Below are 25979 nucleotides of genomic sequence, written 5' to 3' on the forward strand. Positions count from 1 at the left end.
AAATCTTTTTATATTCAGTTCGTTTAAAATTATAATTTTTCATCAATTATAAATATTAGTTTAAAGCTTATAGATGGTCAAACACATAAAAGTACAATTTATTTCTGAAACTTTTTATAAAAGTTTTTAACCTACTTAAAATTACTTAATACCACGTAAAAAAGTTTTCAACTTACTTAAAATTACTTGACACCATTTAAAAATAGTTAAAGATACTAAGTATTTTTTAAAAGATACTAAGTATTTTTTGAAAGTTTTTAAGTTACAAATACTCAAATATTTTAATGAATGAAAAGTAAAAGAGAAAAAGTGTTATAAATTAATTTATACTAAATAAAAAATTAAAGTGTATTTTATCTATTTAAAAAAATAAATATATTTTTATATTTTTAACAGTAAAAATAATTGAAAATATTTTTAATTTGAATGAACTCGTTATAAAAATATTTAAATTATTTATTTAAAAATTATAAGTTTAGATGAACTCATTATAAAAATATTTAAATTATTTATTTAAAAAATATAATAAATATACATTTATATTTTTAACGATAAAAATAATTAAAAGTATATATAGTTTGGATGAACTCATTATAAAAATATTTAAATAATTTATTTTAAAAATAGACGAATCAATTCATGACATAAAATTTAAAAATTAAAATATAATTTATTTTTTTTAACCGTCAAATTTGTTGGCCGGAAAGCTTTTGATGCCTTGAACAGCTGTAAAGCTTCTGCCTTTTCTCTTTTTCTGGTACCTTTCTCTTTTTTTTTTTTTTTTTTTTCTTTTCTTTTCTTTTAATTTTATTTATTTATTTATTTATTTTTTCCTTTCCTTGAAGTCGAAGTCGATTACTTCATAATTCTTCACAGTGAAAGTATTATGCTTGATAGTGGTTCCTCTCATTCAAAAATCAAAATTTGGAAGGATATATATTTCGAGTGGCATTTCCTTCTCACGTTTATGTTTTTTTTTTTAATCACAAGAATAGATAAAGAAAAGAAAAAGAAAGACAATAATAAGAAAAATCTTACCACGAATTTGTAATTGATTTTATAATAAAAAAAGAATATTATTGTTATTCTATTTATATTTACAAAATAAAAATAAAAAATTATAATTTTTTTAAAATAAATTTCTGTACCTCTAAATTTTATTAAAAAAATTTTATAACATTCTAAATTTTTTTAATTATATAAGCTATTTAAATGTAAAATTAAGACAAGTGCATTTGTATCCAATTTAGATAACGGTAATAATGAAAGAAATAGTATAAAACTATAACACTTCATTTTTGTGTGTGCATTGATGTGTAATTATTAATTATTAATTTATTATGTTATACTATTTTTCGTAAAAAAATTAAAATAATAAACATATAATATATCTAAATTTTATTGTAGAAATTAATTATATCTTATTAATAATAACAATGATTGTATTATTTCGCTTTAGACACATAAGAAGTTAGTTAACACTTAATTTTTTTATTAATATTTAATACTTAATATTTATAAATATATAATTATTTAATTTTACATGTGATTTCCCTCCCTGAGGTGGGGTTTTGGATTTTTTCTTCTTTAGTTTATATGTCTTGCTTGGTTGGCAGATGTGTAAAATGTTGAGAGAAGACTTTTTTTTTGTCGTGCGGAGACTGTAATCGGCTCTATCACTTTAATCTATTCTGTATCCAATGAAATTTGGTTTGGAGGAGCTCACGCAATTTTTTTGGAGGGCGTGAGTGAGTAATTAAAGAGTAACCCTCCGTCATTTTCTGTTTATTCACTTTGGGTCGGTTTGAGATTTTCTCGACCTTGAGAGTACTTATCTAGTGTCTCTCTAATAGTTGCATATATTGTTCTTCCACTACTTCTCCCCTTTTAAGTGGCTAAAAAGCTTTAGCTTGTTAGATCTTTTTCCTTTGAATGTCAATGGTTTTTATATGACCGAACATATTATTGTAGAGAGGACACTAAGCTAAGGTGACCAAAGGAATAAAGGAGAAGTGACAATCATGTAAAAATTGTAATGAGAAATTTTTGGTTGTCTTGCGAGTCAAGTTTTTAGGACTTTAAATGCTTGGATTTGCTTTGAACTTTTCATATATATTGTATTTGGGCATTTTTATGTTGATATTGGAATCTCTGTTTGCAAGCTTGGCCTGTTCTCTTATGATCAATGAATTTAATTTATTAAAAAAAAAATAAAGGTAAGGACTTTTCATATGTATTGTATTTAGGCATTTTTATGTTGATATTGGAATCTCTATATGCAAGCTTGGCATGTTCTCTTATCATCAATGAATTTAATTTATTAACAAAAAAAATAAAGAAGGTAAGGATGCATGCAGATAAATTACATGCTAATAATAACATAAAGAAAACCATAGAAAAAAGAACTAATTATAGCCAAATAAAAATATAAAAAATTACATTTTCTAAAAGAAATTCTATTATAAACACAAATCTATAATAAAAAAAGCAAAATAAGAGTTAGTTATCTATAAATTTCAATACAACTGGAGAGAAACAAAATTCACGCTCTGAATAGAAAATATGATTTTTGAGCTCTTATACATATAAACCTGTATTTATCGGTTTTTTAGATTTTTTTATATGATGCTGAACCTGATTGTGATGCTATTATGCAACTTTTATCTCTTATTTTGTAGCATATATGAAAGACATGAAACAATGAAATATTTGAATTCATTCTTTCAAATCCTTTAGCTATTTCATCTCGCATTACTCTTGGCATTGTGAAATGTAGACAATATGAAATTTTTGCTACTTTTTCATCGAGTAGCTCTATGTGTCAATTTCGACATAAGGTTTGATTACCTCTTTTTTATGGGACTTTAAAATATAACACATACTAGTTAAAAAAATATCAATTTTTTTCAACGGTTATTGTTGTAAGAGTTAGAAATAGCAATAATGTTTTAATAGATGAGATAACTAAACGTATTTGGAGTTGGCTCGTGCCGTATTTGAAACTCTTCGATTAATCTTAGCTCGAAGTTTATGATCTATATATATTATTCGTGTCATTGACTCATAAATTTTATTTGCAGTTTTAATTAATACGACTTCTTCATTATTTTATGTTATTGTGACTGCTTTTTCTTTTGAGTTTGTCCATGAAAAAACTAATAGAGCTACTGATATAGATGCTAAACTTTGTTTCATAAATATTTTAACGTCCGCTTGATTTGTGACTAGCTCTATTGTGTAGGGAAAAAAAAAAGTAAATATGGCTGTCCAATTGTTCCCTACTCAAAAAAATCAGAGGACTGCCGCAGATCAGATCGATTTGGGAGAAAAAAAAAAAAAACCGAACCGCAAAGTAGAAAACCAACGAAAACTGAGATAGTCTGTCTGGTACAAACTAGAGGGGAGACTTCCCGGTGGCAATCTTTGACCACAAGAAACAAGTGCAATTCCATCAACAAGGACAAATTATCTCCACGTATACGCCCCACCTCAATGGCGCGTGAACGGTCTCCACAGATACAGGAACACTATCCGCTCCCTCGGCCTCGAGTCCTTACCAAATCTTCTGGCGGTACAAGGTGGATCCCACCAAGCACCAATCAACGGCTCAAATCACCGGTTCTATCCTATTATCCTAGTATCAGCAGTATGTTCCAATTAACAAATAACCATCAAATTCGTTGGCTCTCTCCCATCTTCGTTTTCCCAATTTTTGTGTTCTTGCGCAGCGAAGCAGATTTTTTTTGCCCTTTCGTTCTATCCAGAGGAATTTGTTGATTCTTTTTATCGGTGGTAGAAGAACAAGGAGAAGAAAAGTCTAGAAAGCTATGGCGATTTCTTCACTCTCGGCTTCAACAGTTCCTCCTTTGAAGACTCCTCCCTCGCAGTTGAGTGCTAATTTGACTTCTTTGTCTTCGCTGCAGTTCCCGGTGCAGCTTCACAGGCTTCAGTTTGGGAATAGAGGGATTTCCTTTCTTTCCAGGTCCCGAATTTTGCCTTTGGTAATACTCTTACACTCGATTCCCCAATTTTTGTTTTGTTTTGTTTTTCTTTTCATTTTCGGATGAGCTAGAAGGATTAGCGTAGGTGATACGGATTTTGGAATAGGATAATAATCAAATTATGTTCAGTACAATTGCCTGTCTTGTTCAATATTTACGTATGAGATAGGTAACTGAGTTGAGGTCAATTTGAAGAGATACTTGCATATTCCATGGAGATTGTTCTTGATTTTCGGGAATTTTGGAAATTTTACTTAGGGTTTTAGCTGCTGTCAATGATTCTTTAGTGCTTGGTGTTGGATATCTTTGATTTGGTCGGTCAGCTAAAGGAGATGAATGATAAAGGGGAATATTAAAAAACTTGGTTCATGGGAAAACTGGAACTTCACGGTTTGAATCTATTTACTACGCATTATGCATGGAGCTGTAAAAAATATAACACTTGAAAAAGAGAGAGAGAGAGGGTGGTATGGGATTAAAAAGGGTTAACAAAATAAGTTTAATGGTTAATGGTTAACCTCTAAAAAAATTTCCTTTCATAGGTTAACTATTAATCTATTAACTTTTCTCAAAAAATAAAGAATACAAGAAGTTGAGAGGTTAAAATGTAAACCAACGTGATATAATTCATTTCGGATGTTGCACTAGGGGAGGAAGTGTAATGAATATGGGCTCACCAGGGGTGATATATTAACTTAGTCTAAATTTTAACCCAAAACCAATTATAGCTAAATGAGGTTAACTATTACTTTGTCATATATAACCCTTCTTTAACCCCATAGTTGAATAGTAACCAATTTTAATATGTGCATAATCCATTAAGTGTCTTTAGATTTTTCTGCTGAAAGGGAATTTGTGTATAGTCATTGACTCATCAGGGAATAGTTTGTAAGCTTATGGCCTCAAATCGTGTTGTACATAATAACATAGAGGGAGTAGCTAGATATAGAGTCATCATATCTGTTTTGCAATATCATCGAAAATTATTTATTTAAGGACTATGGCCTTTTTCTCTCGATTGTTCTAAAGTACTTTAATTGTAAATGCTATAAATAAACAGATTGGATGGGTCTTAAGAGTTGTTTTATCTACTAGTTATGTTTGCAGCTGTACTAAATTGACTTTAAATTTCCTTTCTGAAATTGAAGTGGTGGTATTTCTTTGGATAAATGATTGCTGCAGGTTGCAGCAAAGAAGCAAACGTTTTCCTCCTTTGATGAGTTGTTGGAAAATGCTGACAAACCAGTCTTGGTTGACTTTTATGCAACCTGGTAACTTCTTTTCATTTCTTTTCTATGTATTTTCTTTCTAGCCTTTCTTTTGGTGCATTTTATGAGAAAAAGATATAATGAACTGGAGATGGTGTCTAATCATCTGTTACCTAAAGCCCTGATCTGATTATTTGGAGAATTAAATCTTTCACTGTCCCCAAATGAAGGGAATAAAATAATTACAGTTGATTTGCTGGGCTTAGGAGATTTGGTTTACATTTTGCACGAAAGACTATTACAACGCGGAATGTTTAAGACTGCTTATTTTGAAAACATTGGAATAGGTTAGATTATTAGTTAAGGAGTAAGAGTAATCAAGCTCTTGTTTGCAGGTGTGGTCCTTGCCAGCTTATGGCTCCAATTCTTGATCAAGTCAGTGCCACCCTGAAAGACACAATCCAGGTGGTGAAAATCGATACTGAGAAGTATCCTAGCATTGCTGACAAATACAGAATAGAAGCATTGCCTACATTTATCATATTTAAGGATGGGAAACCTTTGGAACGCTTTGTAAGTTCGTTTAATATCTGTAAAACTTTTGTGGAAAAAAAAATTTACCTTTATGTCTCCTCTCTCCAGGATGATAACCTTCAAATACACAAAAGCTCCTTTTGAGGCCATCAGCAAGAAGTTTTAGTGTATCTGATTGCTAATTGTCTTGTCAATGGCATTTTTAATGTTAGGAAATGAAAATAGAATTTGAATAGGAATAAGGAGGAGTCATAAGAAAAATTGTTTGCTGCAACCCCTATAATCTGCATCTGGCAGAGGAGAGTAGTTCACTGTATTTATCACCATGCTGGATTTTTTTTACTCTGAGGCTCTGTTTGTTTCACAAAAAATATTTTTTAGGAAAACATTTTCTACAATTTTTGACGTTTGGCTCACTCAAAAAATTTTAGGTAACGGAAAATATTTTCGTGGTCAAAGGAAATATTAAATTATTATATACTTCATCTTTTCAAAAGAGGAAGTCATTTTCCACACTAGATTCTTATTAAGATTTCTATATATAAATTTATCAATATATTTTATTTTTAAAATTAAAATTAAATAATGAAAAATAAGTTATTGTAATTGAAAACATTTTCAATGGAAAATATTTTCCACAAAAAATAGTTTTCAAATGCAATTTATTTTTCACAAACAAATGGAGCCTTAGTTTGTTTTTTCATGTTTCCCTGTCCATATACTGCCATCCAGTTTCTGAGTTTGAGTTTTTAGTGATCTTGCTGCTGTGATGTGATAATTTTTCAGGAGGGTGCTTTCTCTAAAGATCGGTTCATCGAACGAATTGAAAATTCACTGCAAGTGAAGCAATAGTTAAGGTAGTACTTCTGTTATCCCTTCTAATTCTATGCCTTCGAAATGCATTTGCATGCTATGAGACACTAGAGAATAATCCACTCATTTTTTTACCTCAGGTTTTTACAAGGAATGCAGTATGAAGCCGTTACATATGATATGAATTTTTACTAGGAAGGTCGCCCATTCCTCCCCTCCCAGAATGTTGCAATGGCTGTTGTTAACCTAAAATGTTTGACAAACGCAAATTCTAATGGAATATTTGTTTGTAACTCCTGGAATTTTGCAAAAATGGTTGTATTTGTTTTGAAACTTGACAAGGGAAGTCTTTTTTAGATAGTTACTCTTGCGCTACTTGTGCAGACTTTGCAGAGGTCAAGATTATGTGTTGAATGCCTTCATCTCATTGCAATTTGTGGATAGACTAGGGCTAAGCTAGTAAATCAAGTGCTCAATTCTGAGTGTTTTAAAGAAGGGCTTCAGAAAATAATTGTCGGGGCAGGCAGCCCACGATGATTTGCAGCTAACTGTGGAAGCTGCTGAGTTTAACCTTTCTTCTTGGTTAGGTTCCATATAGGTTCAAGTATCCAAGAGAAACACTCGTGTTCCCAAAGACCTTCCTTTTCATGTTGCCTTGGAGTTTTAAAATTATGACTTGCGAATTCGAATTTCTCAAACATTTAATAGCAGGATGATCTTAAACTGTTCAAATAACTTGAAACAAGTGATAAGGGATGGAAGTATTCCATTTCCACATTTCTCTAGCTTACTTGATCTTGGGTTTTAGGAGTTCATTTCTCATAAACATTGCGAATATTAATCAAGCCTAACGTTGATAACCAATCCTAATGGTGGAAATTTTCTAGAGTTTAGTCCAAATTAAATAAACGACGCCGTAAAATGCAACACCATAAGATGCAGCAGGAAACCAGTCCACCCAACATATAATTTGCCGTACGGTATCCCAAAAATGGAAGATGAAATGGTGAACACGGAGATGCAGATGAGAGCCGGTGAGGACATAGGAATCGGCGAAGACATAACCCCTCCACTCTCTCCACTCTCCTTCTCTCTCCACGACTCTTTTATTCACTCTCACTGTTCTTCTTGCTTCTGCCCACTCCCTAATCGCCCTTCACATTCCACCACCATTCCTCACTCTCTCCTCTACTGTTCCCCCCTCTGCTCCTCCTTCGGCTCCCTTCTCCACTTCCACTCCGCCGAATTTCACCTCCTTCGTTGCCTTTCGTCCACATCTCCTCCCCCCTCATCCACCTCCGACCTCCGCGCTGCTCTCCGCCTTCTACGCCTTCTCCCTTCTCACTCCTCCCAACTTGGCAGGACTTCCGGATTGTTGACCAATCGCCACAAGTTGCTCGCAGATGAACAGATAGTCGCGAGAATTCGATGTGGAGCCAGGGCTATGGCGATCGCCAGGAGATTGCGAGATGGAAAACAAGAATTGATTGAGGTGGATGAAAATGAATATGACGCTGTGTTGTTTGAGGAGGAGGAGGCCGCTCTGTGCTTGGTGCTAACGAACTCTGTGGAGGTGCAGGATAATGATGGCCGGACTCTGGGGATTGCTGTTTATGATCCTACCTTCTCCTGGATTAATCACAGCTGTTCTCCCAATTCTTGTTACCGATTCTTGATTTCTCCACCGAGTACAGCCGCATCTCCGGCGGACTCCAAGTTGCGAATAGTTCCCAGCTGCAGCAATGTAAAGTCCTACTCTTTATAGCTGAAATATTACTGGCCTGTATTTCATTTTTTAAACGGGAGCTGAGAGATTAATACTGATTGCAGGGAGAGAAGAGTGTATATAGCAATATTGAATTTAGAAAAGGTTATACTATCTATCACTCTTTTTCCCCCTCGATTTGTATTAGTTTTTGTTTTGCGAATTGTTTTTTTTTTTCTTTTTTTCCTTTTTGAGCTTGTTAGTTTGGCTATTTTCCTGATTAGTTATTTTGCAGGATATGGTGAATATGGGCCAAGGATGATCGTGAGGAGCATTAAGAGGATCAAGAGAAGCGAGGAGGTAACAGTGGCATACACAGACTTGTTGCAACCTAAGGTGAGGAGGTAACTCCTTTTTATTCACTGGTCGCTTTTTTTTTTTCTGGATTTTTATTCATAAAGGTCTTGTAATTTTTGTTGAGATCTTTTGCAAATCAGTTCATCTAATTGCCATTGATTATGTTAATCAAATGTGTGCTAGTTTCCTTCTTAAATTATGTGTATGTATTAACTCAATTATGAGAGTATTGCATTCTTATGTCATTCACAGGCAATGATATTGATACCATTGGTGTTGCTCATAGCCTGCATGCCAGTGCTTGTGTATACAGCAAATTGATGCTGTGGTGGAAATACTATTGCGTTAGAAATGAATGCATTATCACCTTAGCAAAATGTTCCTGTATTTCATAGTTTGATTACTGTGGGATTTTTGATGGTGGTGATGTGAGTTCACCCTCCTGCCATAGAACAAAACAAATACTTTGCTATGTCCACCTTGGGTTTAATTACAACAGCTGATATACTATTTGCACCAATGCTTTTTGGCAGGCAATAAGGCGGTCAGAGTTGTGGTCAAAGTATTGTTTTATTTGTTGTTGTAAACGATGTAGTGCCTCTCCACCAGCTTATGTAGATCATATATTGCAGGTAAGTATCATACTTTCTTTTTCATAATGCAATCAAGGAAATCTAACTTCAGGAATTATTTTGATTTTTTCGTTGTAAAATTAAGATCTTTATCTCAAATTTTCTAGTACAATTTCTATTAGCAAGTTAGGATTCCTATTATTATTTAGGAATAGAAATTCAAGTACTTCTATTAGATTTGGTATTCCCAAATTAGTCTTTTTAGTGTTCTCTTATGTTGGGATTCCTAATCTTAACTGTAGCAGGATTTATTTTATACTATTGTCACGTATTTTAGGAAGAAATATAGAAATAAGAGGGACTAAAATGTATAGCAGTTAATATTATAGCTATTATAGGCTTTCATAGCAATTAATGAAGGTTTTTACAGCTAGGAGTGTACAACTGTCAAGTTAGTTACCGAGAAAAATAGTATATATCTCAGCACAGTGCACCTGTAAAGGCATCCAATGCATCAATACAAATATAGCCTGCTTCCCTCTAAAACTCTCTTCTTTATCCAAGCACTCTCTTCTCTTCTCTTCTTCTTCTTCTTCCCTTCTCTATTTCCCTGTTCTATTCCTATTTCAGTCTCGTTAGAGCCATTACTCTAACATTTGGTATCAGACCTAGCGCATCATTGGGTGATTGATTCTTAAGGATCAGAATTATGACTCAACCAGCTGTAGTGAGTCGAGAGATGGTAAAGATTGTGGAGCTAGAAGAACAACTTAGAACGCTATAGGAAAATACCCAGAAGAATAGCAAGGAGCTAAAGGAGTTCAAAGAGAAAGGAAGAACTCTCGAGATACCAATGCGATCTTGGATGAATTGTGCTCCTTGATGATTAAGTAAAAATTTTGGAAGGAATTTTTTATTCTATTCCAATTGAATTGATTTTACAAGGTTTGAATATTTATACACAAAAAATTAACCTAAATCAGGAATATTTATAATAAGAATAAAATTCTTATAATCAAGCCCTATAATGAAGGCTAATTAGGATCCCAAATATCTGAATCTCCTAATTAGGAGCCTTTTATGTTGGTTAACACTCCCCTCCAAGTTGGTGCATAGATATAACACGTGCCCAACTTGCAAACCAAGGTGTGATAGATCTTGTTGCTGTTCATTAGAAGTCACATGATCTAATCTCAAGACATTATTTATTAACTTCTCTTTAATGAAGTGTCGATCAATCTTTATGTGTTTCGTTCGGTCATGTTGAACCGAATTATGAGCTATACTGATGGTAGCTTTGTTGTCACAGTATGAGAGAAGTTTATCCCTCTCCAGTAGTTTTAATTTCTCCAACAATCTCTGCAACTATAGGAGTTTACAAACACCTTATGCCATCGCTCTATACTCCGCCTCAGCACTTGATCGAGCAACTAACACTTTGCTTTTTGCTTCTCCAAATGACAAGGTTTCCTCCTACAAGTGTGCAGGAACCACTAGTCGACCTTCTATCATCAAGTGATCGAGCCCAATTTGCATCTGTGAATGCGTATATGCGGAGATCGTGTTTAGAGAATAGGAGATCTTTTTCACTAGCAGAGGAGATCGTGTTTAGAGAATAGGAGATCTTTTTCAGGAGCAGACTTCAAGTATAGCAAAATGCAAAGAACAGCTTGCATGTGAATCATGCATAAACTGACTGATTAAGCTAACTGCATATATTATGTCTGGTCGAGTATGCGAAAGATAAATCAGTTTGTTTACCAACCTCTGATATTTGCCAATATCCACCGATTCACCAATCCCTGCATATAGCTTGTGATTGCTCTCGATGGGAGTTTTTGCTGGTTTGCAATCTAACATACTAGTTTTTTTCAAAAGATCCAAAATGCATTTTCTCTAAGAAATAAAAATTCCTTTTTTTGATCCGGCAACCTCGATTCTCAGAAAATATTAAAATTTCCCTAAATCTTTAATTTCGAACTTCTGTACTAAAAGTTTTTTCAGTCGAGTCATCTTTTCAGTGTCATTCCTTGCCATTACTATATCGTCAATATAGACTATGAAAAGAATAATTTTACTCTTGTGATGTCTGATAAATAGAGTATGGTTAGCATTCCTCTGTTGATAGTCAAAGGAAATCATATCTCTGCTGAATTGATCAAACCAAGCTCTGTGGGACTGTTTCAACCCATACAAAGTCTTCTTTAGCCTGCACATCTTTCTTTGTATTTTTTCATCAGCAAAACCAAGAGGAGTTTCCATATACACTTCCTCCTTCAAGTCTTCATGGAGGAATGCATTTTTCACATCAAATTGGTGTAGGTCCCAATCAAGATTGGCAGTGCAAGATAGCAATGCTATGACTGAGTTCATTTTGGCAACAGGGGGCAAATGTCTCATGGTCACTCTGTAGGTTTGAGTGTATCCTTTAACAAGTAGTTTGGCATTGAAATTTTCAATTGATCCATCTGCTTTGTGTTTCATAGTGAACATCCATATATAGTTAACTGTTTTTTTTCAGGTGGAAGAGACATCAACTCTCAGGTTTCATTTTTAGTCAAGACTTTCATTTCTTCAATCATTGCTCTCTTCCAATTAGAATCTTTTAGAACTTCCTTCCAATTCTTTGGGATAGACACAAAGAAAATAGATAAAGCAAAGACTCTATAGAATGGAGACAAAAGAATCATAAATGTTTTATGCAAGGCCTAACTCCTTTTCTTTGAGCATTTATCTAGATTATCAATGGGTTCAAAGTTTAGGGATGACTCACCAGATGGAGAAGAAGATTCATGACACTGAATAAACTGCACAGTGGCTTTTTCTGCTTCTGTTGTGTCTCTTATTGAGTATCTCCTTAAATCTGGTTTATCCAAACGCTCGATTATTATCTTTTCCTGATCACCATTAGTCTCCCCCTTATAGTAGTCTCCTCTAAAGTAAAACGCTCTAGAGTTATAGGGTTAGGAATCACCTTTCTCTCTCATTCTTCTCCCCCTGAAGAGGTAATGGAATAGTACTGAAGTAAGGTTCATTCTCTCTAAATGTAATATCCATACTAATAAAATATTTTCGAGATGGAGGATGGTAACACTTGTAACCCTTCTGTATGGGAGAGTATCCAACAAATACACATTTAAGAGCCCTCGGATCGAGCTTTCCACCTGTCCTAGTATGAACAAAACACGTGCATCTAAACACTTTTGGTGGAACAGTATATAAGTATTTTTCCCTTATAGCACCTCTAAAGAGCTTTTAAAGGCAATAGCTTTTAGAGGCATTCTATTAATAAGATAAATTGCGGCTAAGACTTCATCTCCTCAATAGGTTTTTAGAAGGTTCATGATAAAAATGAAAGATCGGGCTACTTTCAATAGGTGCCTATTTTTTCTTTCAGCAACATCATTTTGGGTACTGGTGTAAGGACAACTAGTTTGATGCAGTACAGAAAAACGTCCATTCATGTATTCTGTGCCATTATCAGTTCTCAAAACTTTTATTTTAGTATCAAATTGAGTACAAATTATCTTGTGAAAAGATTAAGAGCAAGAAAACACATCACTCTTTACCTTTATCAAATAAATCCAAGTCATACGAATGCAACAATTAATAAAAGTAACAAACTAACGATTACTAGATAGTGAGACCATTTGAATAGGTCCTCAAACATTAGAATGGATAGTCACAAAAGGGATTGTACTCTTATTGTCACCGGAGGAATAAGAGGTTCTTGTATGCCTAGGATACTCACAAGTATCACAAACTAAAAAATCACATTGAGCCTTAGAAAATAAATCAGAATAAAGTTTCTCTAAAACAAAGAAGGATGGGTATCGTGATTTCTTTCAAAAAGAGTCCGAAATGAATTCAAATCCAGAAATCCTTCCAATATATATAAGCCATCGTGCAATCTACCATAGCCAATCCTCTTCTCAGTTTTAAGGTCCTGAATAACACAATGATCCAAAAAAAAAAAACTCAATTTTACGGTTAATGGCGTTGGCTTAACAGGAAAATGAGGAACATAGAAAACAGAGGATAACTTAATATTGGAAGTACAAACAATCGATCTGGTTCTGGAGACAGGAATAAAAGAGTCATTAGCTATTCTGACTGTGTCCTTTTGTAGACACAGAAAGTAATTAAGGAAGTGTTTAGAGGAATTCGTCACGTGTCTATTTGCATCAGAATCAATAATTCATGGAGTAGTATCAAAAACATGTACATCACCTCCATTAGTGCTTTTTTTTATCTAACATTTTAAAGGTAAAAATGGGCTAGCAACACAGAGGTAGAAATGACCAAGTTACTATTAAAACACCTTAAAAAACCCAAAGGAGAATTCGGTCACGGAACAGGACCGGTCAAAGGCGCGACATGCTGGAAAGAAGCGCCGACGGAAAAGGACGCCGGAGGAAAGCTCACGCGCTGGCACATGGAAGGAGACGCAGAAGCTATGGCACATGAGTCTCACGCTCGTGATTTTCTAGCGTCGTAGTTGGGCGGTCTGGCCGGCGGCAGTCCGACGATCCTTCTAGTGTCGATAGTGAGATGTGAAAAGGTCTTAGATAGGGTAGTACTAAAAAGGTAGATTTAGGATTTTGAAAACTAAGAGGAAAAAATAAATTTAAATTCTAAAATCAGGAAAAAATTCTAATACCTTGAAGATTTTGGGAGGAATTTTTTATTTTATTCCAATTGAATTGATCTTTACAATATTTAAATATTTATACAGAAAGAATCAAGCTAAATTAGGAATATTTACAATAAGAATAAAATTTCTATAATCAAGCCTAATTAGGATCCCAAAGATTTAAATCCCCCTGATTAGGAACCTTTTATGTTGGGCAACAGTAAGCATGTAGCAGAAAAGGGTAAAGAAACTAGCAATTCCAATGAAGATGGAAATAGAGCATTGCAAGCTGTTTCTGGACATGACTGAGTAGTGTTGACAAGCCAAAATCAGTCCACCTAAGCTAAAGAGAAATATTCTGGGTTCTCAACTTATGTTTCTTTCAATGACTTCTCTCTTTAATCATATGACACAAATGCTTTCCAAGATAGAGTTAGCCACCTTTGATGGGAAGGAGCCGAGAGCTTGGCTGAGGAAGTGTGTGAAATACTTGGAAATTTATATGGTTCTTGCATAACAAAGGGTACAATTAGCAAACCTATTCTTAATGGATAAGGTGATTGCATGTTTCCTTAATTGGAACAAAGGACGAGAGCTTAATTGGGATGAATTTGAAAGGAGAGTCTGTAATAGATTTGGAGATGAATGTTTAGAAGATATATTGGAGGGGTTTGTGAAATTAAGGCAGGAGAATTCTGTTGAGGAATACCATGATGAGTTTGAGGACATAAGGATTAGATTGGAGAGGTTAATGCTGGAATTGGGTGAATCTTATTTTCTTTCTGGATTCATTGGAGGTCTCAAGGATGAAATTAGACTCATGGTGAAGATGATGAAACCTGTGTCTCTTTCTCAACCTATGGATATGGCCAAACTACAAGAGCAACTGTTAGACAAAAGTAAGCTGAAGGGGAACCTCACCAGTACTTTTAAAACCGCAATAAGTTCAAATCAGCCCCTCAACTTTTTGTTGAGGACCAAATAAGCTCAAATTATTTTTTTTTGTCAAATAAATCCATAACTATCCATTTAAGAAGATACAATTTGAAAGTTCATCGTTGAAGGACTTGTGGTACAAAAAGCAAGAGGATTGGATGAAAATATGAATATCAAAATGTATATAGGAGGATTAATGCTATTAAGATTTTTGGAGAATTGAAAATTTTGGAGATTAAATTGCAATGGGTAGAGTGACAGTAAGATAACGTTGGTTTAGATGAATAGGTGAAAGTGCAGCAAAAAGAGTGAAGAGTGAAGAGAAAGAAACAAAGATAAAATATATATATAAAAGGCTTCTTCCTACAGTTCTTTTTGTTGCAGTTGGACTATATATATACATATATATATATATATATATATATATACATATTCCCACAGCAAAAAGGACAAGTCCCTTTGATGTGTGTGTGTGTGTGTGTGTGTGTGTATATCCAAACTCCAGCTGCAAGAAGAATAAGGATGTCGAGTCTTCCTGCAGTGGGACTTAATCTCCTTCTTGTTGGAGAATATATATATATATATATATTAATATGTGAAAGTACACGTTGTCTAGAAGCTTATAGTTGGTTCTTTACCATTTAATCATTTGAAAACTTAATGAGCGATAAATGAGTTTACAACAAAACTAAAAACCTATCTCATTCAGCCTTCAGTGCAGCCACACACACACACTAAATGACCCAATGCTTTGAAGCATTCAATAAACTCAGCCTGCAGGGTGAAGATGGATTGATAAAAAACTGTTTTAGTTGCCACTCACCGGTGAAGGAAGCAAGAAGGTGCAGGACTTGTTGCTGTTGGATGTCACCTCTCTTAGTGAAGTATGCAGAGAAATTGGATCCGACAACACAACAGAAAATAAAAAAGGTGGTGGAGGAAACTTTAGGGTAAGTGGACATGGGAACTAACTAGTAGCAGTTTATTTTTTTTCCCTTTTTTTCCAAACAACTAGTAGAAGTTGATCTTGATGACAGGTTTATACATGGTGTAACCTTTTTTCTTTTAATTTTGTTTCTCTCCCCACTTTAATATTTTATTTTAAAAATAATAACTTCACGCTCCTTGTGCTGCCGTGCATTTCAAATGAGTTGTCTTTTACTGATGTTTGGTCTTATTTGGCCATTTTTGAAAACTTGATGGGTAATTTGGCCAAAATTTTTAAAATGGTCTTATTTGGCTCTCGACATATAATTGAGGGGCAAATTTGGACTTATTGCCTTTTTAAAACCTACAAAAGCATTAGCACTAGCCAAGCAACCCAATCCAATTCCACCAACACTTGCTCCAAACCAAACTAGCCTTATCAGTACTCCTTTAAAACCTATAATATAGACCAGAAACCCACTCTGTCTAACTTTGAAGGACCCCCAGTCAGCAACAATAGTTTAACTACCCCCAATGCAACCAATTCAGCCTCCACAAACATAACCATAGCCTCAAAAACTTCTTAGATACCAATCAAACACCCACTTGTACCTTGTTTTAGATGTGGAGATAAATATTTTCCTGACCATCAACTAATCCTAAGACCTGCAATTTGTTCACAGGAAAAGGAAATGGATGGAGCAGATGAAGAGATGAAGAGTGGTATGAAGTGAAGGGAGCTGAAGTAGATGAGGATGTGGGGAGGCAACTCTGTCTGTACATGCATTGGAAGGTAGCTTTGGAGTGGATACAATTAGGATTTTGGGATTTCATAAGAATAGATAGTTAGTAATCCTAGTTGACAGCGGTAGTACAACCAATTTCTTGGATAAATGGGTGGCATTGGAGATGAGACTGGATTTGATGACCATTCCTCCATCTTCTGTCACTGCGGCAGATCACAGATGGAATAAAGCTATGCTCTGATCATAAATGCCCTGGTTTCAAGTGGAAAATGCAGGAGCATGAGTTCCAGTTTGATGTGAGAACACTTGAATTAGGGGGTTTGATATGATATTCGGTGTAGATTGATTGAAAATCCATAATCCTGTTTTGTTGGAATTTAAGGCTTCAACAATCACCATTACCAGACAACATAAACCAATATTGTTGCATGGTTTTGGTGAAGGAGCTCTACAATTTGAGTTATAATATTCTGGGAACCTGTTACAAAGGAATGGAGAGGACTTGCAGACCACAATTTTCTGTATTTGGTAGACTTGAGAGCATATACAAGAGTCTCAGGATTAGGGAGTCTGTTGCTCCTGTCTTGACTGCTATTACTCATGAGAATGCAATCCTGCAAAGGTTGTTGCAACAATATCACTCGGTATTTGATGACCCTCAAGGATTACCACCTTAGAGGAGCTATAATCATGCTATTCCACATATGCCAAACACTCTGCCAATAAATGTGAGGCTTTACAAATACCCCAAATGCCAAAAAAATGAAATTGAAAAATTGGTAGTTAACATGCTCCAATCCTTTCTCCTCCAGCCTAGCATTAGTCCATATCTCTCCCCTATACTACTAGAAAAAGAAGGATGAGACTTAAAGATTTTGTGTGGATTACAAGAAGACGAATGAGGTAATTATTAAAGATAAATGTTCTATACTCATTATTGATGACCTTCTAGATGAATTGAAAGGAGATGCATTCTCTAAGATAGATTTGAAGGTTAATTATCATCAAATCAGAATGGGGGAGCATGATATTTCTAAAACTGCCTTTAAAATATACCATTGTCATTTTGGATTCAAAATTATGCCATTTGGTTTGACCAGTGCCCTTGCCACCTTCTACGCTTTAATGAATCATCTCTTTTGGCTCTTCCTTAGAAAATTTGTATTAGCAGTGTTTCAGGTGTTACTGGATCAACAACTATTTGACAAGCTCTCTAAGTGTTTTTATGGGCAAAATCAGATTGAATACCTTGGGCATATAATCCTTGAACATGGATTGGGTATGGATTTTGTGAAAATTGAAGCTATGGTTCATTGGCCAACACCACTTCTCTTAAAGATCTCAAAAATTTCCTGGGACTCACAGGGTACTATAGGAATTTTATCAGAAATTATGGGACTATTTGCAAGCCCTTAACCAATCTCTTGAAGAAAGATGCATTCAAATGGGTTGAGAAGCTCAGTTAACATTTGACCAGCTTAAACATTTTAGCCTTCCCAGGCTTCTCACTTCCATTCACCGTATAAACTGATGCAAGCAATTGGGGAATTGGGGTTGTTCTACAACAACAAGGACACCTTGTAGCCTACATATCTAAGGCTTTTGGACCCTGGAATCATGCTTTATCAGTTTATGAAGGGGAGTTGTTGGTTATTACCTTTGCAGTGAGTAAATGGAGGCATTATTTGGAGCAAGGACAGTTTTTTTTTTTTTATCAAAATAGACCATGAAAGCATTAAATATCTCCTAGAACAAAGATTGTACACTAACCTGCAATAGAGGGGCATTTCCAAACTGCTGGGTCTTGATTGCGAGATATTATACAGAAAAGGGGTAGAGAATAAGGTGGCTGATGCCCTTTCTAGGAGACCTCCTACTATAGACAACCAGCAATATAGCTTGCATTCAGTGGTCATCCTTTTTTGGATGCAGCATTTGGAGAACAATTATGAAGGAGAGATCTCAAGGCCACTAAATTAATCAAGCAACTTTCCCTTGCTTCTGCTGTTACCACTAATTAGCAAGTGAAGAATGAAGTCTTGTTTTATAAACAAGAATGTATATTGGGACAGCTACTAATCACTTATTTAAAGCTCAAAAAGTATTTTTACTGGCCTAGCATATTAAAGGAGGTAATGGAGTGGGTTAGAAAGTGTAATACTTGTGCAAAATGTAAAAAATGAATATTGTGCTTATCCAGGCTACTTGAGCTTGGAAAGAAATATCCATGGATTTTATTGAAGGACTTCTTAAGTCAAAAGGGAAGGACACTATCTTAGTGGTGATTTATAGGCTTACAAAATTAGCCCATTTTCTACTTCTTACTCACCCTTTCTCTGCCACTACAGTAGCCAATTTGATTCATGGTTCATATCGACAAGTTGCATGGTATTCCTAAGATTATAGTTTCCGGCAGAGACAAAGTCTTTACCAGTTTGTTTTGGCAAGAATTGTTTAAGAGCTGGGTGTTAAGCTGTTCTTTAGTTCACCTATCGTCCTCAATTTGATGGCCAAACTGAGAGGGTTAATCAGTGCCTAGAAACCTATCTGAGGTGTATGGTTCATTTGAAACCACAAGCTTGGATTCAATGGCATTCTATGGCTGAATGGTGGTATAACTCTATCCCTCACAGTGCTTTTAAGATGTCTCCTTTTCAAGCACTTTATGGCTATCCTCCTCCTAGCTTTCTTATGGAAGTTGTATTGCTGTTGACACTGTGGATAACTTTTTGCAAGATACACAGAGATTTGGACAACTTTTAAAGGAAAATTTGGAGTTGGCTCAGAATAGAATGAAGCAGTAGGCATATTCCAAAAGGACTAAAAGAGAATCTGCTGTAGGTGATTGGGTTTATTTAAAGCTTCAGCCTTATAGACAGATTTCATTAGCCCTCAGGCAGTCTCTAAAGCTGTGTGTTAAATATTATGGGCCTTATTAGATCTTGGCTAGGGTAGGAAAGGTAGCATACAAATTGGAGTTACCCTTGAATCTTCCCTTCATCCTGTTTTCCATGTCTCCTTTTTCAAGAAGAAAGTGGGAGACTGTCAACATTTCTTCAGAACTGCCAGAACTCTAGCATTATAGGCTATTATAGTTAGTAGTGAAGATTGTTACAGCTACGAGTGTACAACTATCAAGTTAGTTACTGAGAAATAGTATAATATTTCAGCATAGTGCACATGTAAAGGCATTTCAATACATCAATACAAATATAGCCTGCTTCCCTCTGAAACTCTCTTCTATATCCAAACACTTTCTTCTCTTCTTCTTTCTTCTTCACTTCTCTATTTCCCCGTTCTATTCCTATTTCAGTCTCGTTGGTGCCACCGCTCTAACAATTGTCAATACCTATATCATCTAGGTATTTTAGTAAAGAACTTGTAATGATTATTTTTGACAATTAATTTTGAGTAGTTTACTCCTTTCCCCTTTGTTTGCTTTATTGTTTTATTCCTTCCTAATTAGGTTGACTATGTAGATTACTAGCTTCTGTAGATGACTGTTTTTAACTTCTATTTATCCTGAACTCTTATATCTAGGAAATTACTGCTTCAAATCATGCCCCTTCAAGATTAAGTTCTGATCACAGTTCTTCCAGAGATGAAGCAAACAGAAAGCTGACAGATTATGTAGATGAAATTATATCCGAGTATTTATCTGTAGGTGATCCTGAGTCTTGCTGTGAGAAACTTGAGAGCATACTCGTTCTTGGTCTACATGATGAGCCATTGGAGACCAAAGAAGGAAAAATACAGTTGAATTTTAGGTTGCATCCTCTGCACCATATGGCACTGAATGCATACATAACACTGGCTTCTTCATATAAAATCCATGCAAATGACATGCTTGCTCTCTGTTCTGAAATGAATGGACATCAGTTGAAACCTTTCCACATGTCCAGGGCCGGTGCAGCATACTCCTTTCTGCTTGCAGCTGCAGCTCACCATCTGTTCAGCTTTGAAACTTCACTTATTGTCTCTGTTGCAAATTTCTGGACAAGCGCAGGGGAATCCTTGTTAACTTTTGCTAGAAGCTCGGCATGGGATTTGTTTGGGAAACAGGAAATAACTGGCTTGGAACTTCTTTCTCATGGTAATCGTAAGTGCTCAAAGTGCTCATTTCTGGATAAATTTGAAGCCAATTTTTCTCTTAGTCAAAATCTAAATGAAGATTTTGAGAACATATCAAGCAAATTTCTTGATTGTATCTCTAGTTATTCACGTGAAGTTTGGAATTTTCTGAGTCAGGGCAGCCATTACTTGAAGATGTTCAAAGAACCATTCGATTTCAGTTCTTCGGCAAACATGCCAAAGATATCAGACCTTGAGCCTACTTTATGCAGGAAAAATATGGATTCCTATTGCTGGAGCAGTTCTGGATTAGAGGAGGCACAGCAGGCCACAAACCAGGAAAGGATAAATATTTTGCATCTTGGCGTCCATTGCTTACTTTTTGGGGAATATCTAGCAAGCATATGTTATGGTACGCATTCGCATTATACCAGACAGGTTCAGAGACTTGTATATTGTGACGACAAATAAAACAAGTTCCTTTTGTTTTGCATTATCCACCATCTTTGATTGGAAAGTGAACTCGAGGAAATTTAGGTTGAAACTTTTCAGGCAGCTGCAAATTCAGCTGACGCCTCTCTAGAGATGGAGAATTTATTAAATTCAGTTGCTGTCTATTTAATGGATTCATTATAACAGTGACTATGGTGGAGTTTGTGTTAGTTCCATTATCATAAATGATGAAAATGTGTCCATTCGCTGCATTGAATAGTTTTCAAGCTGCTAATAGAAGCAAACTCTAAATTTAGCTGACACCACCTTCTTAAAGATGGAAGAATATTAAATACATTAGTTGTATGTTCAAAACATATATTGTAGTATTATTAATAATTAAAATTTAATTGTATTATTTAATTGTATTATATATTCTCAATATTTCTTAGTCTACTTTGCTCTTTTACTAAGAAATAATAGTTGCATAGTTGAGTCAACAATAGTAAATTTGTAGTATTTATATGGACTTGCACAAATTTCCTGTTTGCTCCTGATGTGTGCAAGACAAGGGTGTTCATAAATTTCCATGTGCATTTATAAACTAAATTAAACTACTAAACTAATCATTGTTAATTTATTAATAAACTAATCATTGTTGATTTACTTAATAATAGTTATTTATAAACTAAATTTACTATATATTTAATATAGTTGTTTATAACCTAAATATACTACATTAAAAGTTTATTGATTTTTTTTTAACATGTGGTATTTTTTAATACATTACGAATATTAAGTAATTACCCACATCTCACTGGTGCTTTTTAAAAAAATTACTTTTTCCAAGTCATATTAAAATTGAATTATGCATTTTTTGTTTTTAAAAATTAATATTTTACACAAATTAGATTAAAGATTTTTCTGTTGAATTGTTTTGTTAACTGTTTGAGAAATAATTAAAGGTTATTGAAAAAAATTTAATTCACCTTATATTTAAAACTTTAAATTTTTAAATGAAAATTCAAAATTTTCAATTTATCACAAATGAAATTGAATCTAGGAAATTTAACGATAAATTATAGTACTTTTTAAAATTTTATATTAATAAAATGTATAGTCCCTTAATTTAATTTTTTTTATTAAAAAAAATTATATTATATACTTATCATATGCAATCATAAATAGTATATATATATATTAAAAATAAATTTTTATTACGTAACATATAATATATAAATATTATATATTAAAGTATTTTATTACTTGATATTATAAATAATGCATATATTTTTCATATATAAAAAAAATTACTTCATATCAATAATATTAAATAAAATAATATATATTTTAATTTATTTTTTTTCACATTTTTAAATTTACATTAATTTATGATATGTATATAAGAGTAGGAATGAAGGGTAAATAATAATATATTTTAAAAATTATTTTACTAGTCAAATAAAATTTGAGAAATTATATTAAAATTTATTATTAATGTTTTAAATTTTAATTTAATATTAAGGTTAAATGGTTATAATAATGATAAATTAAAAAATTTAAATTTATTATTCAAAATTTTATGACAAATTAAAAATTAAAAATTTATTATTTAAAATTTTAAATTTAAAATATAAAATATGAATAAAACATTTAGATATTGTTGTTTATCAGGCCAATAATTAAAGTATCCTTAAAGTTAAATAATTTTTTAGATCCTGACATTATGTCAAATTCACGCATGTCCCCCAACTTTTAAAAGATGAATTGTTTAATCATTGTATTTTAATTTATTAAATTGAAAACAAAAATACATTTTTTTTTTCAAATATAAACAAATAAACTTTTAATTTCGTGAAATCAAAAATAAATCATTAATCTTTAGAAATTAAGGAATGTATTAACTTTAACGACGACTAAAATGGAAAAATTGGTTAGCTATGTTTTCTTCTTTTTGTTTTTTTTTTTTTTTCCCTATCATGAGAATTGCATTAATATGTTCTAATGGTCTAAAGGTACAATTAGAGAATAAAAAATAAAGTCTGAAAATCCAAATTTAGCCCATTTCAGAACAAATCAAATCAATAAATCAAACCAAAACAACCCAATTAAACAGCCAACCCAACCCTTTCCATGTAATCCTAGGAGATGAACCGACAACGGTCGTCGTCGCTGTTGCTACATTGGAAAACTACCAAACATCTTCACAGAAACTGGAATAAAACAATTCGGCCTCAGGGTGTTTCCTTCCAGCCAGATTTAAAGCACATTTCTAACAGCCACATAGACATTAAAATTAGTAAAAAGAACAAATCCATCACCGAAAGAGGTAAAAACGACAAAAAGAAATACAAGAAATAGAACTTTCCCTGCCCAGAAAATAGGGAAACTCACCATAATCTACAAGATCTCGAGAGTCAGCGACTCCGAGAGATTTCTGAGAAAGGGGATCGAAGAAGCACAAACTCTTATTTCCTTTTTCCCATTTCTCTTCATTAAAAGTTCCGTTTAGATATGTAATATCATGAAAAGCAGGTTTGTAATCCATTTGTTCATTTTTGTGTCTGAGAAAGATATGCTTTGACCTATACAAATCCTAATTTAAACTGCTAATATCCAATCGGACTAATCGAATGAAATTCATCATTCAATTAATAAACAATAAAGTTTTTTAATAAATATATTAAAAATATTGTAGTTTATATTCCTCTTAAACTTGGTTATTTACTGTCGAATTTACAAATATTTTGAGATTTTTTCTGGCTTTCAACCAGGTATTTATTATTCTCTATTTTCTTTTTCCCATTTCCATATTAAAAAATAAAAAGATTGAATAATTCTGTTGTATAAAAAAAAAAGAAAAAAAAAACGAAAACTTCACTAAAAATGTTTGTTTTATTTTATTTTTTTCTTGTTCTTTTCTTTCTAGCTAGCAAGAAGAATCGAGAGACTTAATTGTTAAGTTTTGAATTATTTTTTTCTTCAGTTTTGAATTATTGTTAAAATACATGAAATTTATTATTTGTAATTTGTGACATGAAATTTTGAACTTAATATATAAGGTCTTTATTGTCATTTTATAAATTTTAATTAAAAAAAAATCATATTTGATGACCGCTGGATTTTTCCACCCCAGTCAGGGGCCAAGCCCTCAATCGCGGCCCATCGCTTAGAAGCCCACACATTCTCTACACTAACAGGTCTGGCCCTTTCGAGCCTTGATACCGGGCCCCTCTGAATTTCTCAACCAGGCTGGCCTCGCCTTCACTGTACCTTGGGCCGATCTCCTTTGGGCCCAACTTTGCTCCTATCTCCCGGCCCAGCCCAGAACCAGAAGGAAAACTCATTTATCTGCCTTGTGGACCCATCTACACGTGCGTGAAGAGGATCAGAGACCGTTACGCATGGGGCAGAGATCTGATTCCCTCGTACGTACGAATCAACGTAGCAGGGACAGGTGGTCCAATGATATACGTTCTGTTAGCACGTCACTAGCAGACAAAAGGAAACATATAAAAGGAGAAATACTCTCCTCTAGGTCTAAGCTTTTTCTAGTTTTACAGAACCTCTTGTAAAACCCTATTTCTCTGGATCTCAGATCATCAATTGGCGCCTCTGTGGGAACGAAGGAGATCTTTTCATCACCGAAGTTCCACTCTTAACAAAACCCACTGAGATACACGATGGCTAATCACAATGAAAGCAACCTTAACATCCAAAACGACCTGAACTCTGCCCAAGAGGGGCAGCAGGTCTCCTTTTTTAGCCCTGCAACACTAAACAACCAAACACCCATTCCTCTCAATCCCTCGCCAAGCTTGGCAGGGAATGCTCCCAATGCTGCCTTATCTAACCAGGACCTTCAAACCACGGCCCTCCAACTACAGAACACCGCCCAGTGGTTGGGGCAGATGATGCAATAAAGGGGCCTCAGCACCCCGATAAATACACTCCTAGTGGTAAAAAAACCCCAAACCAATGAGCCCCAACCTATCCCCGACCGCCTTCAAACCAGCAGCCGCGGTACCGAGGAAAGGGAGAGAAGATCCGGAGAAGAGGAAGAGCCAGAGGCCCGAATCCATGGAAGGAGGGTGAGGGAGATGATAGAAAATGATGAGGCTAACAACTATTCCGCCGGGACAACCAGGTGGACCAGAAGTGAAGCAGAAGAGGAGGAATACCGCCCGGAGAAGAAGCCTAGGCCGGAAGATGAGGACGTGGACCAAAAGCTGCAGAAGTTGAGAGAGCAGCTCTTGGCCGAGCTGGGAAAGAAGGATCAAAGCCAAACCTTCCTGCCCACTTCTTCACCTTTCTCGAAATGGGTGCAGCAGGAGACTGTTCCTAAGAAGTTTATGATGCCATCAATGGCGGCTTATGATGGAGCTGGTAACCCGAGGGAGCACGTCATGAACTACAAGACCTTCATGGAATTGCAAACTTTATCGGATGCCTTGATGTGCAAGGTATTCCCAACGACGCTCTCGGGGCCAGCGCGAGCGTGGTTCAACAGCCTGGAGACCGGAAGCATAGGAAGTTTTGGAGATCTGGTCACTCGCTTCATCAGCCGGTTCATCCTCGGGGTGCCAGCGGACAGGAAGACGAGCTATCTAGAAACAGTAAGGCAGAGAAGGGAAGAATCGCTTAGAGAGTATGTAGCTCGTTTCAATACGGAGGCCCTGCAGATTCCCGAGCTCGATGAGGGAAGGGCGGTGGAGGCCATGCAAAAGGGGATGAACTCTGCCGAGTTCTTCGGCTCACTAAGCAGGAAGCCTTCGACCTCACTAGCCGAGCTGATGCAGAGGGCTGAAAAGTATATAAGGCAGGACGATGCCTTAGTGACAAGCCGATTCGCCAAGGGAGCGGTAGGTAAGGAGAAAGCCCCGGAAGAAAGGAGGCCGGAGAAGCATGAGAAGAAACATGGCAAAAGGCCTGAGCCTTACAGACAGCCCTGGGAACGAAGGGACCAAAGACCTTTCCCTCCTCGGGTCTCAGAACAAAGGCCACTCCCTCCGTGGGTCCCAGAGAAGCCGACCCCACTTAACGC

At 34.9% G+C, this 25979-nt stretch overlaps 2 protein-coding genes across 7 annotated transcripts; both read left to right on the forward strand.

Moving 5' to 3' along the window:
• Positions 1-3649: 3649 nt before the first annotated feature.
• On the forward strand, positions 3650-6916 carry LOC110607818 (thioredoxin Y2, chloroplastic). Of its 2 annotated transcripts, none has more exons than XM_021746989.2 (5): positions 3650-4001; positions 5184-5272; positions 5605-5782; positions 6530-6594; positions 6697-6916. In XM_021746989.2, coding segments are annotated over exons 1-5 (507 nt in total). In that variant the 5' UTR covers positions 3650-3827; the 3' UTR covers positions 6698-6916. The 2 variants fall into 2 exon arrangements, with proteins under 2 accessions (XP_021602681.1, XP_021602678.1); XM_021746986.2 differs by having other exon boundaries at positions 3652-4001; positions 6530-6600.
• Positions 6917-7054: 138 nt separating this feature from the next.
• On the forward strand, positions 7055-21146 carry LOC110607793 (protein SET DOMAIN GROUP 41). 5 transcript variants are annotated; one of them, XM_021746969.2, is made up of 7 exons: positions 7055-8300; positions 8387-8426; positions 8557-8657; positions 9152-9250; positions 15572-15709; positions 19973-20531; positions 20681-20899. In XM_021746969.2, exons 1-7 carry the CDS (start codon positions 7548-7550, stop codon positions 20758-20760), a joined length of 1770 nt encoding a protein of 589 aa, XP_021602661.1. In that variant the 5' UTR covers positions 7055-7547; the 3' UTR covers positions 20761-20899. The 5 variants fall into 5 exon arrangements, with proteins under 5 accessions (XP_021602661.1, XP_021602670.1, XP_021602648.1 ...); XM_021746978.2 differs by having other exon boundaries at positions 19973-20525; XM_021746956.2 differs by having other exon boundaries at positions 19973-21146.
• The last annotated feature ends 4833 nt before the right edge of the window (positions 21147-25979 follow it).

This window comes from Manihot esculenta, chromosome 2 (genome assembly GCF_001659605.2).
Source record: "Manihot esculenta cultivar AM560-2 chromosome 2, M.esculenta_v8, whole genome shotgun sequence".
Taxonomy (NCBI): domain Eukaryota; kingdom Viridiplantae; phylum Streptophyta; class Magnoliopsida; order Malpighiales; family Euphorbiaceae; genus Manihot; species Manihot esculenta.

Excerpts from the sequence above, each read along its gene's own strand:
- LOC110607793 (XM_021746956.2), top strand. The coding sequence starts at position 7,548 with ATGGAAGATGAAATGGTGAACACGGAGATGCAGATGAGAGCCGGTGAG. Across the intron at positions 8,427-8,556 it reads CAATATTGAATTTAGAAAAG|GATATGGTGAATATGGGCCA; the intron begins GTTATACTATCT and ends GTTATTTTGCAG. Across the intron at positions 9,251-15,571 it reads ATGTAGATCATATATTGCAG|TTGCCACTCACCGGTGAAGG; the intron begins GTAAGTATCATA and ends AAACTGTTTTAG.
- LOC110607818 (XM_021746989.2), top strand. The coding sequence starts at position 3,828 with ATGGCGATTTCTTCACTCTCGGCTTCAACAGTTCCTCCTTTGAAGACT. Across the intron at positions 5,273-5,604 it reads GTTGACTTTTATGCAACCTG|GTGTGGTCCTTGCCAGCTTA; the intron begins GTAACTTCTTTT and ends TCTTGTTTGCAG. Across the intron at positions 5,783-6,529 it reads GGAAACCTTTGGAACGCTTT|GAGGGTGCTTTCTCTAAAGA; the intron begins GTAAGTTCGTTT and ends ATAATTTTTCAG.